This window comes from Somniosus microcephalus, chromosome 3 (assembly GCF_052327205.1).
Source record: "Somniosus microcephalus isolate GS21.2 chromosome 3, FLI_Smic_1.0, whole genome shotgun sequence".
Taxonomy (NCBI): domain Eukaryota; kingdom Metazoa; phylum Chordata; class Chondrichthyes; order Squaliformes; family Somniosidae; genus Somniosus; species Somniosus microcephalus.
The window spans coordinates 121123253-121140404 of NC_140989.1; the positions used below are offsets into that span (position 1 = coordinate 121123253).

Here is a 17152-nt window from a genome sequence, read left to right on the forward strand (position 1 = left end):
AGAAATAGAGACAAAGGAAAAGTAAGATTTTTTAAATATCTAAGAACTATTCACTGCCTGTTGGAATGAAACTCCACAGTTTAAATTGATCCCTTTCTGGCTGGAGAAGTCGAGTGGCAATGCAGGGACAAATCTCATCATTAAAAAAGGTACTTATGCTATTAAGTACATTGTGCAGTGAGTTTAATTGCTAATTAATGTGCAAATGTAGCAATTTCTTGAAACTCATGGGGAGATAGATGGCGAGATCTCATTTGTGAGACTAACGGCAGAGCGGTGCAAATTGCCCAGCAATTTGTGCCAATTCACAACTCACGGGTTATCTCTTCCTCACCACAAATTGCTAGACGATTTACACACTAATAATGGCAAGTGCCTTTTAACTCGCCATTATTTTGCCAGCAAAATCTGGCCCATTATTGTTTTGTATTGGATTTGTATATAAAGGACAGTACTAGAGGAATTTAATAAGATTGTAAATGTGGGTCCCTTACAGGCAGAGACAGGAGAAATTATAATGGGGAATAAGGAAACATTGAACAAATACTTTGTATCTGTCTTCACGAAAGAAGACACAAAACAATTCTGGAAATAGTAGGGAACCAAGGCTCTAGCGAGAATGAGGAACTTAAAGAAATTAGTATCAGTAAGGAAATAGTACTGGAGAAATTAATGGGACTAAAAGCTAACTAATCCCCTGCACCTGGTGGCCTACATACTAGCGTTTAAAAAGAAGTGGCTACAGAGATAGTGGATGCTCTGGTTTTGATTTTCCAGAATTCCCTAGATTCTAGAACGATCCACGCTGATTGGCATGTAGCAAATGTAACCCTGCTATTCAAGAAAGGAGGGCGAGAGAAAATAGGGAGCTGTAGACCAGTTAGCCTGACATCAGTAGTAGGGAAAATGCTACAATCTATTATTAGGGATGTGGTAACGGGGCACTTAGATAATCATATGATTGGGCAGAGTTAACATGGACTTATGAAAGGGAAATCGTGTTTGACATCTATTAGTTTTGAGGTTGTAACTAGCAGGGTAGATAAGGGGGAACCAGTGGATGTGGTGTATTTGGATTTTCAGAAAGTGTTTGATAAGGTGCCACAGAAAAGGCTATTACACAAAATTAGGGCTTATGGGATTGGGGGTAATATATTAGCATGGATTGAGAATTGGTTAACTGTTGGAAAACAGGTAGAAATAAACTGGTCATTTTTGGGTTGGCAGGCTGTAACTAGTGGTATACTGCAAGGATCAGTGCTTGGGCCTCAGCAATTTACAATCTCTATCAATGACTTAGATGAGGGGACCAAATTAATATATCCAAGTTTTCTGATGATACAAATTTAGGTGGGAAAGTAAGCTGTGACGAGGCTGCAAAGGCATATAGACAGGTTACGTGAGTGGGCAAGAACATGGTAGATGGAATATAATGTGGAGAAATGAGTAGTTATCCACTTAATTATGAAAAATAAAAATACAATAACTTTTAAATGGAGAGAGATTGAGAAATGTTATTGAGACCTGGGTGTCCTTGTACACAAATCACTGAAAGTTAACATGCAGGTACAGCAAGCAATTAGGAAAGGAAATGGGATGTTAGTCTTTATTACAAAAGGATTGGAGTACAAGAGTAAAGAAATCTTATTGCAATTATATAGGGCCTTGGCGAGACCACACCTGAAGTGCTGTGTACTCCTTACCTAAGGAAATATATACTTGCCTGAGAGGGGATGCAACAAACGTTCACCAGATGGGGCGGGGGATTGTCCTTTGAGGAGACTAGGCCTATATTCCCTAGAATTTAGAAGAATGAGAGATGATCTCATAGAAACATATAAAATTCTTCGAGTTTGACAGGGTAATGCTGGGATGATGTTTCCCCGGGCTGGAGTGTCTGGAACCAGGGGTCACAGTCTCAGAATAAGGAGTTGGCCATTTTGGACTGAGGTGAGGAGAAATTTCTTCACTCAAAGTGTTGTAAATATTTGGAATGCTCTACCCCAGAGGGCTGTAGATCCTCAGTCATTGAGTATATTCAAGACAGAGATTGATATATTTTTGGATATTAAGGGACACCAAGGATATAGGGATGATGCGGGAAGGTAGAGTTGAGGTAGAAGATCAGCCATCATATTGAATGGCGGAGCAGGCTCGAAGGGCTGAATGGCCTACTCCTGCTCCTATTTCTTATGTTCTAAAATTGCAGGTATTCTGCAGTGAGTGTTATGGCATATTACTCTAAGGTAATATTTTACTTAAAATGTGTGGTCTTGTCCACTGGATGTCCTTTTTTTCCCCATTGTTACCGTTACTTCTTCATGCAGCAAATAGTTATGGAATAGATATGGATACAAAGCTATGGAATGATCCAATATGTTTGGCTGTGGAATGGTATGGAGGCAAGGCAATGAAATATATAGGGGACAAGTATATGGGGACAAGGCTTTGTCATGTTATGGGGGACTAGTCTATGGAATGCTTTAGGGTACAAGGCTATGTAACAAGGCTGGGTTTCGGTCTCCTGACAAATATATAGAATCAGGGATAACAACAGAAAACGCTGGAAAAACTCAGCAGGCCAGGGCAGCATCCGTGGAGAGAGAAACAGTTAACGTTTCAGGTCGATGACCTTTCATCAGAACTGGAAAAAAGCAGGAAATGGAAAGCAGGTTTAGGGGCTGGGAAAAGGGGGAGGGGATGAAAGAACAAAAGGGAAGGTCAGTGATAGGATAGAAAGCAGGAGAGAGTGAGAGACAAGAGATATTTAAGGCAAGAGGAGGTGGTAATGGGGCAGGTTAAGGAACAAAGTATGGCTCTAGATGGGGTGTGAATTGTGCTGGCAGAATGAAGGACAGCTGCAGGACTGATACAGAATCCGGGAATGGTTACAGCACAGAAGGAGGCCATTCGGCCTGTGCCTGCTCTCTGCAAGAGCACTTCAGCTAGTCCCACGCACCCGCCCTTTCCCCGCAATTTTTTTTCCTTAAGGTACTTATCCAATTCCCTTTTGAAAGCCACGATTGAGTCTGCCTCCACCACCCTTTCAGGCAGTGCATTCCAGATTGTAACCACTCGCTGCGTAAAAAAGTTTTTCCTCATGTTCTTTTCCCAATCACCTTGAATCTGTGTCATCTGGTTCTCAACCCTTCCTTCAATGTGAACAGTTTCTCTCAATCTACTCTGTCTAGACCTCATGATTTTGAGCACCTCTATCAAATCTGCTCTTGATCTCTGCTCTAAGGAGAACAACCCCAGCTTCTCTAGTCTATTCACGTAACTGAAGTCCCTAATCCCTGGAATAATTCTTGTAAATCTTTTCTGCACCCTCTCTAAGGCCTTCACATCCTTCCTAAAGTACGGTGCCCAGAATTTGACACCATACTCCAGTTGAGGCTGAACCAGTGTTTTATAAAGGTTCATCGTAATTGCTTTTGTACTCTATGCCTCTATTTATGAAGCCCAGTTCCCGTATGCTTTTTTAACCGCTTTCTCAACCTGCCCTGCCACTTTCAACGATTTGTACACATATACCCCCAGGTCTCTCTGTTCGTGCACCCCTTTAGAATTGTACCCTATAGCTTATATTGCCTCTCCTTGTTCTTCCTACCAAAATGTATCATTTTGCACTTTTCTCTGTTAAATTTCATCTGCCACATGCCCGCCCATTTCACCAGCCTGTCTATGTCTTCTTGAAGTCTATCACTATACTTCCAAGTTTTGTGTCACTGCAAATTTTGAAATTGTGCCCTGTACTCCCAAGTCAGTCATTAATATATATCAAGAAAAGCATAGGTCCCAGTACTGACACCTGGGCAACACCACTGTAAACCTTCCTCCACTGTCTGAAAGACAACCATTCACCACTACTCTGTTTCCTGTCACTTAGCTAATTCCGTATCCATGCTGCCACTGTCCCTTTTATTCCATGGGCTTCAACTTTGCTGGTAAGCTTGTTATGTGGTACTTTATCAAACGCCTTTTGGAAGTCCATATACACCACATCAACTGCATTACCCTCATACACCCTCTCTCTTACCTCATCAAAAAACTCGATCAAGTTAGTTAAACATGATTTGCCTTTAACAAATCCGTGCTGGCTTTCCTTAATTAATCCACACTTGTCCAAGTGACTGTTAACCTTGTCGCTGATTATTGTTTCCAAAAGCTTCCCCACTACCGAGTTAAACTGACTAGTTTATCCGTACACCCTTTCTTGAACAAGGGTGTAACATTTGCAATTCTCCAGTCCTCTGGCACCAACCCCGTATCGAAGGAGGATTGGAAGATTGTGGCGAGTACCTCTGCGATTTCCTCCTTAACCTCCCTAGGATGCATCCCATCCAGTCCTGGTGACTTTAGGTTGAGACAGCCTTTCTAGTACCTCCTCTTTATCAATTTTTATCTCATCCAGTATCTCCACTACCTCCTTTCACTATGACTTTGGCAGCATCTTCTTCCTTGGTGAAGACAGATGCAAAGTACTCATTCAGTACCTCAGCCATGCCCTCTGTCTCTATATGTAGGTCTCCTTTTTGGTCCCTAATCATCCCCATCCCTCCTCGTACTACCTGTTTATTATTTATATGCCGATAGAAGACTTTTGAATTCCCTTTTTTATGTCCGTTGTCAATCTATTCTCATACTCTCTGCCCCTCTATTTTCTTTTTCACTTCCCCTCTGAACTTTGTATATTCAGCCTGATTCTCACTTGTATTCTCAACCGGACATCTTTTTCTGCTTCATCTTACTCTCTATCTCTTTCATCATCCAGGGAGCTCTGGCTTTAGTTGCCCTACCCAAACTACCTCGTCTTTAACGGCAGCCCATTGTTCGATTACAGTTTTGCCTGCCAATCTTTGGTTCCAATTTACCCGGGCCAGATCCATTCTTAAGCCGCTGAAATTGGCTTTCCTCCAATTAAGTAGTTTTACTCTAGATTGCTCCCTATCCTTTTCCATAGCTAGTCTAAACCTTATGATACTGTGATCACTGTTCCCTATATGTTCTCCTACTGACACTTGCTCTACTTGACCCACCTCATTCCCCAGAACCAGATCCAGCAATGCCTCTTCCCTCGTTGGGCTGGAAACATACTGATCAAGAAAGTTCTCCTGAACACACTTCAGAAATTCTTCCCCCTCTCTGCCCTTTTTCTGCTTCATCTTACTCTCTATCTCTTTCATCATCCAGGAGCTCTGGCTTTAGTTGCCCTACCTTTTTGAAGTCCCCCATTATCACTATATAGTTCTTGCACCTCTCTGTAATTTCCCTGCACATTTGCTCCTCTATATCTTTCCCACTATTTGGTGGCTGATAAAATACACCTAGTTGTGTAATGGCACTTCTATTATTTTTTAACTCTAACCAAATCGATTCTGTCCTTGACCCCTCCAGGACATCCTCTCTCTCCAGCACTGTAACATTCTCCTTAACCAATACTGCCACTCCACCTCCTTTCTTTCCTGAACACCTTATATCCAGGAATATTGAAATCCCAATCCTACCCTTTTTTGAGCCAGGTCTCTGTTATCGCCTCTGACATCATATTTCCCATGTGGCTCTTTGCGCCTGCAGCTCACCAGTCTTATCTACCATGCTTCGTGCATTTACACACATGTACTGTAAACCTTGTATTCTCTCTTAATCTGATCCCACCTAATACCTTACTATTTCTTACTCTAGTGCTATCTGTCTCTCCCAATGCTTGCTGCACTTTGTTTCTCATTTCTAATACTACATCCTGGTGCCCACCCTCCCAGCCAAATTAGTTTAAATCCTCCCCAACAGCACTAGCACACACCCCTGCGAGGACATTGGTCCCAGCTCTGGTGAGGTGCAACCCGTCTAGCCTGTACAGGTCCCACATCCCCCAGAACCAGTCCCACTGTCCAAGGAATCTAAAGAGCTCCCTCCTGCACCATCTCTCCAGCCATGCATTCATCTGCTCTATCCTCTTATTTCTATACTCACTAGCTCCGGAGATTACTACCTTTGAAGTCCTGCTTTTTAATCTCTTTCCTAGCTCTCTAAAATCTCTGGCGGGACCTCATCCCTTTTTCTACCTATGTCGTTGATACCGATATGGACCACGAAGTCTGGCTATCATCCTACTCCCTCAATGTCCTGCAGTCGCTTAGTGTCCTCTTTGATCCAAGCACCAGGGAGGCAACATACCATCCTCGAATCATGTCTGCGGCCACAGAAATGCCTTTCTCTTCCCCTATCGAATCCCCTACCACTATTGCCTTCCTGATCTTCTTTCCCCCCCCCCCCCCCCCTGCCCCCGTACACCTGAGCCACCTGTGGTGCTGTGGACTTGGTTCTGGCTGTATTCCCCATAGGAACTATCGCCCTCACCAGCATTCTGGTTGGAGAGTGAGATGCACTGAGGGGACTCGTGCACAACGTGCCTGGTCTTGTCTGTTTGACGGTCACCCATTCGCTCTCTGGCTGCACGGTGTGAGGCTGCCTACTTAATCCGCTCCCAGAACGGATTCGAGTTATTTCTCTGTCTGAAAATGCCTAAAGAAACAACCAACGCCCAAAACGGGGGCCAAGAAAACCTTGAATGAAGCGCCAACAAAGAGCGGTAAGAAGAGGAGAAAGTCAAGGAAGGAGAGTTATTCCATCTACATCTACAAAGTGATGAAGCAGGTTCACCCTGACACCGGCATCTCCTCCAAGGCCATGAACATCATGAACTCCTTTGTGAACGATATTTTCGAGCGCATCGCGGGTGAGTCTGCCCGCCTAACCCATTACAACAAGCGGCACACCATCAGTTCCCGGGAGATCCAGACCGCTGTGCGCTTGCTGTTGCCTGGGGAGCTGGCCAAGCACGCCGTGTCTGAAGGGACAAAGACGGTGACCAAATACACCAGTAAAACTCCACAACGGACCAACAAGACAAACATAATGGCTCTTTTAAGAGCCACCCACAGTTTCTCTGAAAAAGTTACACCAACGTCTCTCTAGAATTGTTTTATTGTAGTGTTTTTTTAATATATTAAATGTATTTCTGGAGTTTGGTAAATGTTTGGTTTTTGTTTTAAGCGGGTAGGCAGATTCTCAGCAATGCAGTTTCCGGTAGGATTTAACACTGACCCTTTGTACTCTGCTCTCAGCCCCGTTCATATTTCACTGTTCGATTAATTGCACCAGGAGTCTCGGCTCCGGGTTAATTCCCGCTGCAACTCCTGTGAATGGAAATCAATCCATAATCTGTGATGTTTGTTTAGAAAGATTCCGCTGGAACGTGTCTAGTTAAATAATGCTGTGCTCGGGTCTTTCGTCCCGCCCGTTACAGACAATTTGAAAGCGAGCAGACTAAACACTAATTTAGACCAAACTGAAAGTGTCTGAAATTTGTGACGGGAAACGTGGAACTGAGACTAATTTTTTGACAAGGTCATTTTATTTACTAAAGCCGTTCCGAACATATTGGCGGGCTTTTCAAATTTGAAATTTTCTGCTGCTTTCTCATTGCCGCCTGCTGATTGGTGAATCAAGCGGCTCTGATTGGTGACATGAACAGCCCAATGAGAATCAGCACAGAGAATCACAACTGCCTTCACTGCATTCCTCCTGAAGGTATAAGGGCGAGAGCGGGAGCAATTCCTTGTTCTTTGTGAAAGTATGAGTTGGTGGAAATGTCTGGAAGAGGAAAAAGCGCCGGTAAACTCGAGCCAAGGTCAAGTGTCGCTCATCTGTCTCAGCGCTGTGAGCTCCAAGTGAAAATGAAGCGGCCAGAATTGAATCTAATATTCGGCACCGACTCGATGGGCCGAATGGCCTCCTACTGTGCCGTGAAAGGATCAGAGTTTTCTGAACAGCTTCGGAGCTGATGAATTCATTTAATAGCAGGGCTGGATTCGATTCTGCTCTTTTACGATTAGATAATTTGAATGCTGGTTCCTTTCTGCCTCCCCTTGCCCCACCTGCATTCTCTGGTCACTAAGCTGCCTGTTACCCCGCCCGATTCTCGCCCCGCGAGTTAAAGGCGACTGTTCTAGGGAACGCGGTTAAATTCAGCGATGGATGTGTTGCGTGTTCTCTGCACCGATTTCAGTTTATTAAAGTAAGATCACATTATCTAATATTTATGAACAACAATCATGAGAACGGAGAGGGGTTCCATAGCTACTTCCAACAAAACTGGGATTTTTTAGTCCTGAATTCATGCTCACCCGCAAGTTACTGGGCTAATGACCAACAGATATCACTGGTTCGGGAGATCGCAGCTCTTTCCTTTGCCGATTTGGTGGCTCTGAAAAGAGCCATTGTACTTGGTGCTGAAGCCGGGTTTAGGCGCGCTCTCCGCGGATGCGGCGGGCCAGCTGGATGTCTTTGGGCATGATAGTGACTCGCTTGGCGTGGATGGCGCACAGGTTGGTGTGCTCAAAGAGCCCCACCAGGTAAGCCTCGCTGGCCTCCTGCAGGGCCATGACAGCCGAGCTCTGGAAGCGTAGGTCTGTCTTGAAGTCCTGAGCGATCTCTCGCACCAGGCGCTGGAAGGGCAGTTTTCGGATGAGCAGCTCGGTGGATTTCTGGTAGCGGCGGATCTCCCTCAGAGCCACAGTGCCGGGTCTGTACCGATGAGGTTCTTCACTCCGCCCGTGGCTGGAGCGCTCTTCCAGGCCGCTTTAGTAGCCAGCTGTTTGCGAGGAGCTTTCCCTCCAGTCGACTTGCGCGCTGTCTGCTTGGTTCTGGCCATTTTCTCACAGATCTCACCACAATCTGGAACACAGCCTGTTAAGGCGGACCCGGCTCTGCGGCCGTCTTTTAAAGGGTGTGTGAGGGCCCGCCCCGCCCCGGGGCTGTGACTGGCTCCAGCCCGACCCCCAGTCAGGGACCGAGCTCTGACAGGCAGAAGGAAACGCCGGCAATTACCGGGCCCCGATTGGCTGAGTTGAAATTATTCATCATTTTCAAAACACCCGCCACTTTCAATGTAACGGACTTTGAGAGAAAGCTTGTTTGTGACAAGAAGTAATAATCTCTCTTTTATAGTGGCAGACTTGCGGTCAGAGAGCCCCGGCGCTGTTTTACAATCGGGCTTTAAATCGACTCCTTCCTCGGCTCTGTCCGATGGGGAATGGTCTTCACTTTGTGCGCTAGTGTAAAACGGGTGAGAGGGAATCGGCAGCCCGTTTCATTCTCTCCCGATGAATATTCCCATTGACTTCAATGGTGCCGACAGGCTATCACCCGATTTACGCTATTGCAGATACCGGTATTTAAACAATAAATGTGAGGAGAGCCGAATGGAGACTAGTGTTCATGTGAGGGTGAACTCGCTGTCTTTACACCCAGGGCGGTGTTGCACGGAGCAGTCCCGTGCAATACGGTTTTAAATAGGTTCACGGACTCCCAGGCCGCCTGTCTGTTTTGCGGCCTGGAGGAGTCCGTGTTTCATATTTATACAGAGTGTGAGAGGTTGCAGCCCCTCTTTCATTACTTGAAGGGGCTGCTCCTCGATTTTTGGTTGCACTTCAGTCCCACGCTCTTGATCTATGGTCACCCGGTGCGGAGGGGAGCGGGCAGGTTGGAGGACCTCCTCATAGGACTGCTCCTGGGCCTGGCTAAAAAAGCCATTAATTGGTCCAGGCAGCGGGTGGTCGAGGGGGTGGTTCAGCCAGATTGCCTGCCTCTCTTCCGCAGCCATGTTCGTGCCCGAGTTGCCCTGGAGATGGAGCACGCAGTGTCCGCCGGCACGCTTGAGGTTTTCCGCGACCGCTGGGCGCCGCGGGGACTGGAGTGCGTCATCAACCTGGACAATACAATTTTAATTTAAGTTGTTAAGGTTCATTTAAAGTTTTATTAGTTACAGTCAAATTTGTTTATGTTTTTGAATCAAAAGAGTACACCCAGGGCGGTGTTGCATGGAGCAGTCCCGTGCAATATGGTTTTAAATAGGTTCACGGACTCCCAGGCCGCCTGTCTTTTTGCGGCCTTGAAGGGCTGCTCCTCGATTTTTGGCTGCACTTCAATCCCACGCTCCTGATCTTTGGTCACCCGGTGCGGAGGGGAGCGGGCAGGTTGGAGGACCTCCTCGTAGGACTGCTCCTGGGCCTGGCCAAAAAAGCCATCAATTGGTCCAGGCAGCGGGCGGTTGAGGGGGTCGTTCAGCCCGATTGCCTGCCTTTCTTCCGCGGCCATATTCGCGCCCGGGTGGCCCTGGAGATGGAGCACGCGGTGTCCACCGGCACGCTTGAGTACTTCCGCGACCGATGGGCGCCGCGGGGACTGGAGTGCATTATCAATTTGGACAACCAAATTTTAATTTGATTTGTTAAGTTTTATTTAAAGTTTTATTAATTTACAGTCAATTTGTTTATGTAATTAATCAAAAGAGTACACCCAGGGTGGTGTTGCACAGAGCAGTCCAGTGCAATATGGTTTTAAATAGGTTCACAGACTCCCAGGCCGCCTGCCTTTTCTGTGGCCTGGAGGAGTCCGTGTTTCACGTTTATATGGAGTGTGAGAGATTGCAGCCCCTCTTTCACTACTTGAAGGGGCTGCTCCTCGATTTTTGGCTGCACTTCAGTCCCACGCTCCTGATCTTTGGTCACCCGGTGCGGAGGGGAGCGGGCAGATCGGAGGACCTACTCATAGGACTGCTCTTGGGCCTGGCCAAAAAATCCATTAATAGGTCCAGGAAGCGGGCGGTCGAGGGGTTCGTTCGGCCCGATTGCCTGCCTCTCTTCCGCGGCCATGTTCGCGCCCAGGTGGCCCTGGAAATGGAGCACGCGGTGTCTGCTGGCACGCTTGAGGCCTTCCGCAACCAGTGGGCGCCGCAGGGATTGGAGTGCATTATCACCACCGGGAACCAAATTTTAATTTAATTTGTTAAGTTTTTATTTAGTTTTATTAAGTTACAGATAATTTGTTTATGTACCCCTATCAAAAAGAGTACACCCAGGGCGGAAATAATGCCCCAGATAGAACAGAAATACTCTTTCCCACTACAACATATCCCCACCCCCGTTAGTGAGTCTTAGCGAAATCTCCCCCTATTCATCAACTCTCTTAAACCAATTACCATCACAATATCTCCCCGCTCTCGTTCCCAGGTCACTGCTCTCTCGGTGAAGTGTTGGGTGGCTCTTAAAAGAGCCTTTGTTTTATGCGGAGTAGAAAGGGTCGAGTGGTTTAGCCGCCGAATCCATAGAGAGTGCGGCCCTGCTGTTTCAGAGCGTACACCACATCCATGGCAGTGACCGTCTTACGCTTGGCGTGCTCAGTGTAGGTGACCGCATCCCTGATCACATTCTCCAGGAAAACCTTCAGCACCCCGCGGGTCTCCTCGTAGATCAGACCCGAGATCCGCTTGATACCGTCATGGCTGGTTTGGTGATGCCCTGGATGTTATCACGAAGCACTTTATGATGTCGCTTGGCTCCGCCTTTACCAATCCTTTTCCTCCTTTACCTCTGCCAGACATGGTCGTTGTTCATTCAAATCGCTGCTGAATGAGACACTAAGTGCTGCTGGTTTCTTTTTATAGAGCTGGCTCCGATCTGACTGAGAAAGCGCCAGAGTGAGGGAGACGGCAGGGGAGGAGACAGACTGAGAGTGACAAACAGAGAGAGAGAGAGAGACCGGGATGGGAGGAGACAGACAGAGAGAGACCGGGAGGGGAGGAGACAGACAGAATGACAGACAGAGAGACCGGGAGGGGAGGAGACAGACTGAAATTGACAGAGAGAGAGAGACCGGGATGGGAGGAGACAGACAGAGAGAGACCGGGAGGGGAGGAGACAGACAGAATGACAGACAGAGAGACCGGGAGGGGAGGAGACAGACTGAAATTGACAGACAGAGAGAGACCGGGATGGGAGGAGACAGACAGAGAGAGACCGGGAGGGGAGGAGACAGACAGAATGACAGACAGAGAGACCGGGAGGGGAGGAGACAGACTGAAATTGACAGACAGAGAGAGACCGGGATGGGAGGAGACAGACAGAGAGAGACCGGGAGGGGAGGAGACAGACAGAATGACAGACTGAGAGAGACCGGGAGGGGAGGAGACAGACTGAGAGAGACCGCGAGGGGAGGAGACAAACTGAGAGTGACAGACAGAGAGAGAGAGACCAGGAGGGGAGGAGACAGACAGGGAGAGACCGGGAAGGAAGACAGACTGAGAGTGACAGACAGACAGAGAGACCGGGAAGGGAGGAGACAGACTGAGAGTGACAGACAGACAGAGACCGGGAGGGCAGGAGACAGACTGAGAGTGACAGACAGAGAGAGACCGGGAGGGAAGGAGACAGACTGAGAGCCACAGACAGAGCACAGAGTGACCCCTGATCTTCCAGCTCCACCTCCAATTTTCTCCAACCGCCAATTTCAAACCGTTTATCGGCAACAGAACCGGAACACAGCTCCGCACAAATCCTTACAGACTCGGGCTTCATATTCAAGGATTTCCAGAAACCCGGAGTGTTTAAATAAGGTCCCGTTACAATTAAGAGTCAGTAATATTCCCGCCTAGAAACATAGAAGATAGGAGCAGGAGTAGGCCATTCAATTCAATTCAAATCGCTTTATTGGCATGACAAGTTACATCTTATGTTGCCAAAGCATCGGAAAACATTCATGTTTGTTCACAAAAATACAGATCTATCCATACAGTGTATAAACAGGTATATCCCTGAGTGTATAAATATATACTTTCATATAATTTATATATACTCTTTTCTTATATTTACTGGTTGTCCCTCTGTTTATGGCAAGCTGTAACATAGTGTGCCGCTAGTGTTATGCAATTTCTCTCTTCCCCTAGTAGGTATGGGAGTTTTTGGTCGTCATTCAAATTTCTGAATTCCGGGCATATTTTTGTGAATTTTGGGTAGAAATTCTCCCTTATGCCCTGATATTTTCTACAAGCTGTGAGGAAGTGCATCTCTGTCTCCACCACTCCCTGACTGCAGTGAGAGCATATCCTGCCCTCTCTTGGTAGCCGGGTCTGTCTGTGTCTACCTTTTTCGATCGGCAGGTTATGTTCACTAAGTCTGTACATTGTCAAGGTTTTTCTCAGTTTGCTATCCTTTACCATGGTCAGGTAATCAGCCATGTTGTATTGTCTGTTTAGGGCCAAGTAGCAATTGAGTTTGCTTTGGGTTTTTGTTGTTTCTGCCCAATATGACAGATATTTTTCCTTTTGCTTAGCGACGATTGTGTTGGGTCGAATTCTGTGTGTTACGCTGTCACTGTCCTGGGGCTGGTTATTGTTAGTAGTTACTTCACTGAGTCCCAGGACTAGTGCTCCGCCATTCAATGAGATCATGGCTGATCGTCCAAATTCAGTACCCTGTCCCTGCCTTCTCCCCATATCCCTTGATCCCTTTAGCCTTAAAAAATATATCCAACTCCTTTTTGAATATATTTAATGAACTGGCCTCCACCGCCCTCTGTGGCAGAGAATTCCACAGGTTCACCACTCTCTGGGTGAAGAAATTCCTCCTCATTTCAGTCCTAAATGGCTTACCCCTTATCCTTAGACTATGACCCCTGGTTCTGGACTCCCCGGCCATCATAAACATCCTTCCTGCATCTAGTCTGTCCAGGCCTGACAGAATTTTATAGGTTTCGATGAGATCCCCTCTCAATCTTCTAAACTCCAGTGAGTATAAGCCCAATCGACACAATCTCTCCTCATACGTCATTCCTGCCATCCCAGGTATCAGCCTGGTGAATCTTCGCTGCACTCCTTCCATGGCAAGAACGTCCTTCCTCAGGTAAGGCGACCAAAACTGCACACAATACTCAAGGTGCGGTCTCACCAAGGCCCTGTACAACTGTAGCAAGACATCCTTGTTCCTGTACTCGAACCCTCTTGCTACAAAGGCCAACATACCATTTGCCTTCTTAACCGCCTGCTGCACCTGCATGCTTACCTTCAGCGACTGCTGCACAAGAACACCCAGGTCTCTTTGCACTTCCCCTTCTCCCAATCTATTGCCATTCAAATAATAATCTGCCTTCCTGTTTTTGCCACCAAAGCGGATAACCTCACATTTATCCACATTATAGTGCATTTGCCATGTTTCTGCCCAATCACCCAATCTGTCCAAATCGTAGTCCCTCTGTAACAAGTCGACCCGCCTCCTTCCATTTCAGTGCCAGCCCCTATTCCATCTCCCCACACCTGCCTTCCCAGCCCGGTTCAGCAGTTTACAAACACCTTATTCCAGCTGATTTGGACAATCTCATGTGTTGCGATTTGAGTTGTGACGCGGGGTTTCTCCGCCAGTGTTACCGTCTCACTGAGACTCTCAACCTGAATCTGAAATGAAAATGACCATGAACTGAGACTGGACCCGAACACATCCCCAGTTAGTGAGGCCCGGACATCCCATTCTGTTTTATTGCAGACAGTGGGGGGAGGGAGCGAATGTCAGCGAGTCACCAGGGATCCTGGGTTTACTTGAAATGATTTCTATCTGAAATCTGAGCCCGGCGCAAGGACAGGAATCATTTGATTCCGGGATCAGCTCTTTTCTGAGAGATGTGGGTGGCTCTGAGAAGAGCCGTTGGGTTCAGATGTTTACAAGTTACACTTGATATTTTACTTCTTTTTGGGCGCTGCTCTCTTAGCCTTTGCTGATTTCGACTTGGCCTTCGATTTTTCCACCCTCTTGGCCGCCTTCACCTTTGCCACTATGGCCCTCTTGGGGGTTTGGGGCTTCTTCGCAGGAGCCTTTTTCTTAAGAGTCGCCGTCTTATTTGGCGTTGGCGCCTTCTTGGTGCCCGTTTTCTTGGCTGCTGGTTTCTTGGCTGCTGATTTCTTAGCTGCCGGTTTCTTTGTTGCGACTTTCTTGGCTGCTGCTTTCTTCGCTGGAGATTTCTTGGCTGCTGCTTTCTTCACCTTTACCTCTTTTCCCTGGCTTTGCTGCTTTGCCATTTTGACAGAGCCGGAGGCGCCCTTGCCCGTGGTGTGCACCAAGATACCATTTTCCACATTCCTCTTGATACTCGCCCTGATCTGGGACCGGAGCTGCTCCACATCCAGGCCGCTGTCAGCCAGAGCCTTCTTTATCGCGACCATGGACGTCCCCTTGCGATCGCTGCAATCCGCCACAATCTTGACGATCTGCTCGCCCAACTTGGGACCGGCTTTCTTGGGCCGGGAAACAGTCTTCTGCTTCTTGGGAGTCTTGATTTGAGCGGCAGCGGCTGGAGGAGCCGTTTCGGCGGCTGCGGTGTCATTCATGTCGGGAACTCTGTAGAAAATCTTTCTGACAGTCAGAAGTGGGTCAGAAATGAATCCAGAGGTGGCGGCACAGAGCAATTTAAAGGCAGCGAGCGGACGGGGCGGAGACATCCTGCTGTCAGCTCCCGGCCCCTGCAGCATTTCTGTGTTTCTCTCTCCTCATAAACTCTCCGATACCATTGAAAATCCGGCACTCCAGAATCCCAGTCGAGATCCTTCCTGATTCTAAGACCAGAACGTTTGCTGTCGAAAAAGTTTCAACCGAATTCAAGGCTCCAGTCTCGATTTAAGCCCCTTTCAATGCTGCACTCATCGCGCTCTCTCACCCGATCGCTGACATGGTCTCTGGTTTTCGACTGAAATCTTGATTATCAACTCAAGCTTTACCTTAAATTCCCACTTCGGGGCTGAGCAGGGGAGCAGGGCGATTCTATGACTGGCAAATATTTTTATTTTACACAAGAGGGACTCGGCAATCCGGCGATGAGTCCGGACACACAAACACAGTGACAGTAGACTTGGCCGCCCGCCCCTTTAACACACTCTCTGACACAATGTTCACATCTGCACAGTCACAGGACAAACTGTTCCCCAGATTTACAGTTCCCAGGACAGGCTTTCCTCTCTGCTTGGCCTGGGCTGCGGATTCACGGGGAGTTAGTTGTCGTTTCCCAGCTCAGTAACTGTTAAACACTCTGAGGCCGGCGCTCCTCGCAGTCTGTTCCCCAGATTCAGGGGCAAGAGCCAATCACAGCTGTGGCTGTGTTAACCCATATCTGCTTTTAAATTACTAATATTGTGCGCACGCAGAAACATGTTTTTGCTTTATATATAAATATAATAAATTATATGTTCACCGCCCTCAGGTCTGTCTGCGTTTCCCTCTTCTAAACTGAGGGCCATATAACAGTAACTGGTGTCCTATCGGTCCCATCCTCAATACCCAGAGACGGCGACCAGAGGGACACAGACAGACAGAGACACTATCAGTCTTCAACTTCGTATCAGAGTCTCCATATTATGCTTAATAACAGTATCCAACATTCATATATAGTAAAAAGAGAGAGCTGATAGTGACAGAGAGAGGGCGGAGGGAGAGTCAGAGACGGAGGGAGAGTCAGAGACAGAGTGAGGCGGGCGGTGAGAGACAGAGATAGTATCAGTTCATAGATTCATAGAAGATAGGAGCAGGAGTAGGCCATTCGGCCCTTCGAGCCTGCTCCGCCATTCAATGAGATCATGACTGATCATCCAATTTCAGTACCCTATCCCTGCCTTCTCCCCATATCCCTTGATCCCTTTAGCCTCAAGAAATATATCCAACTCTTTCTTGAATATATTTAATGAACTGGCCTCCACCACCCTCTGTGGCAGAGAATTCCACAGGTTCACCACTCTCTGGGTGAAGAAATTCCTCCTCATTTCAGTCCTAAATGGCTTACCCCTTATCCTTAGACTATGACCCCTGGTTCTGGACTCCCCGGCCATCAGAAACATCCTTCCTGCATCTAGTCTGTCCAGACCTGCCAGAATTTTATAGGTTTTGATGAGATCCCCTCTCAATCTTCTAAACTCCAGTGAGTATAAGCCCAATCGACACAATCTCTCCTCATACGTCATTCCTGCCATCCCAGGTATCAGCCTGGTGAATCTTCGCTGCACTCCCTCCATGGCAAGACCGTCCTTCCTCAGGTAAGGTGACCAAAACTGCACACAATACTCAAGGTGCGGTCTCACCAAGGCCCTGTACAACTGTAGCAAGACATCCTTGTTCCTGTACTCGAACCCTCTTGCTACGAAGGCCAACATACCATTTGCCTTCTTAACCGCCTGCTGCACCTGCATGCTTACCTTCAGCGACTGGTGCACAATAACACCCAGGTCTCTTTGCACTTCCCCTTCTCTCAATCTATTGCCATTCAAATAATAATCTGC

At 47.3% G+C, this 17152-nt stretch overlaps 2 protein-coding genes across 2 annotated transcripts; one reads left to right on the forward strand and one right to left on the reverse strand.

Annotated features, from left to right (window-relative positions):
• Positions 1 to 6519: 6519 nt before the first annotated feature.
• On the forward strand, positions 6520 to 7026 carry LOC147121313 (histone H2B 1.2-like; the record flags this gene model as incomplete). Its single annotated transcript, XM_085977641.1, has 1 exon — positions 6520 to 7026. A coding segment is annotated over one exon (459 nt), but the record flags the coding sequence as incomplete, so codon positions are not given.
• Positions 7027 to 14547: 7521 nt separating this feature from the next.
• On the reverse strand, positions 14548 to 15621 carry LOC147121314 (uncharacterized). Its single transcript, XM_085977643.1, has one exon. It carries the CDS (start codon positions 15356 to 15358, stop codon positions 14573 to 14575), a length of 786 nt encoding a protein of 261 aa, XP_085833769.1. The 5' UTR covers positions 15359 to 15621; the 3' UTR covers positions 14548 to 14572.
• Positions 15622 to 17152: the final 1531 nt, after the last annotated feature.

Excerpts from the sequence above, each read along its gene's own strand:
- LOC147121314 (XM_085977643.1), bottom strand. The coding sequence starts at position 15,358 with ATGCTGCAGGGGCCGGGAGCTGACAGCAGGATGTCTCCGCCCCGTCCG.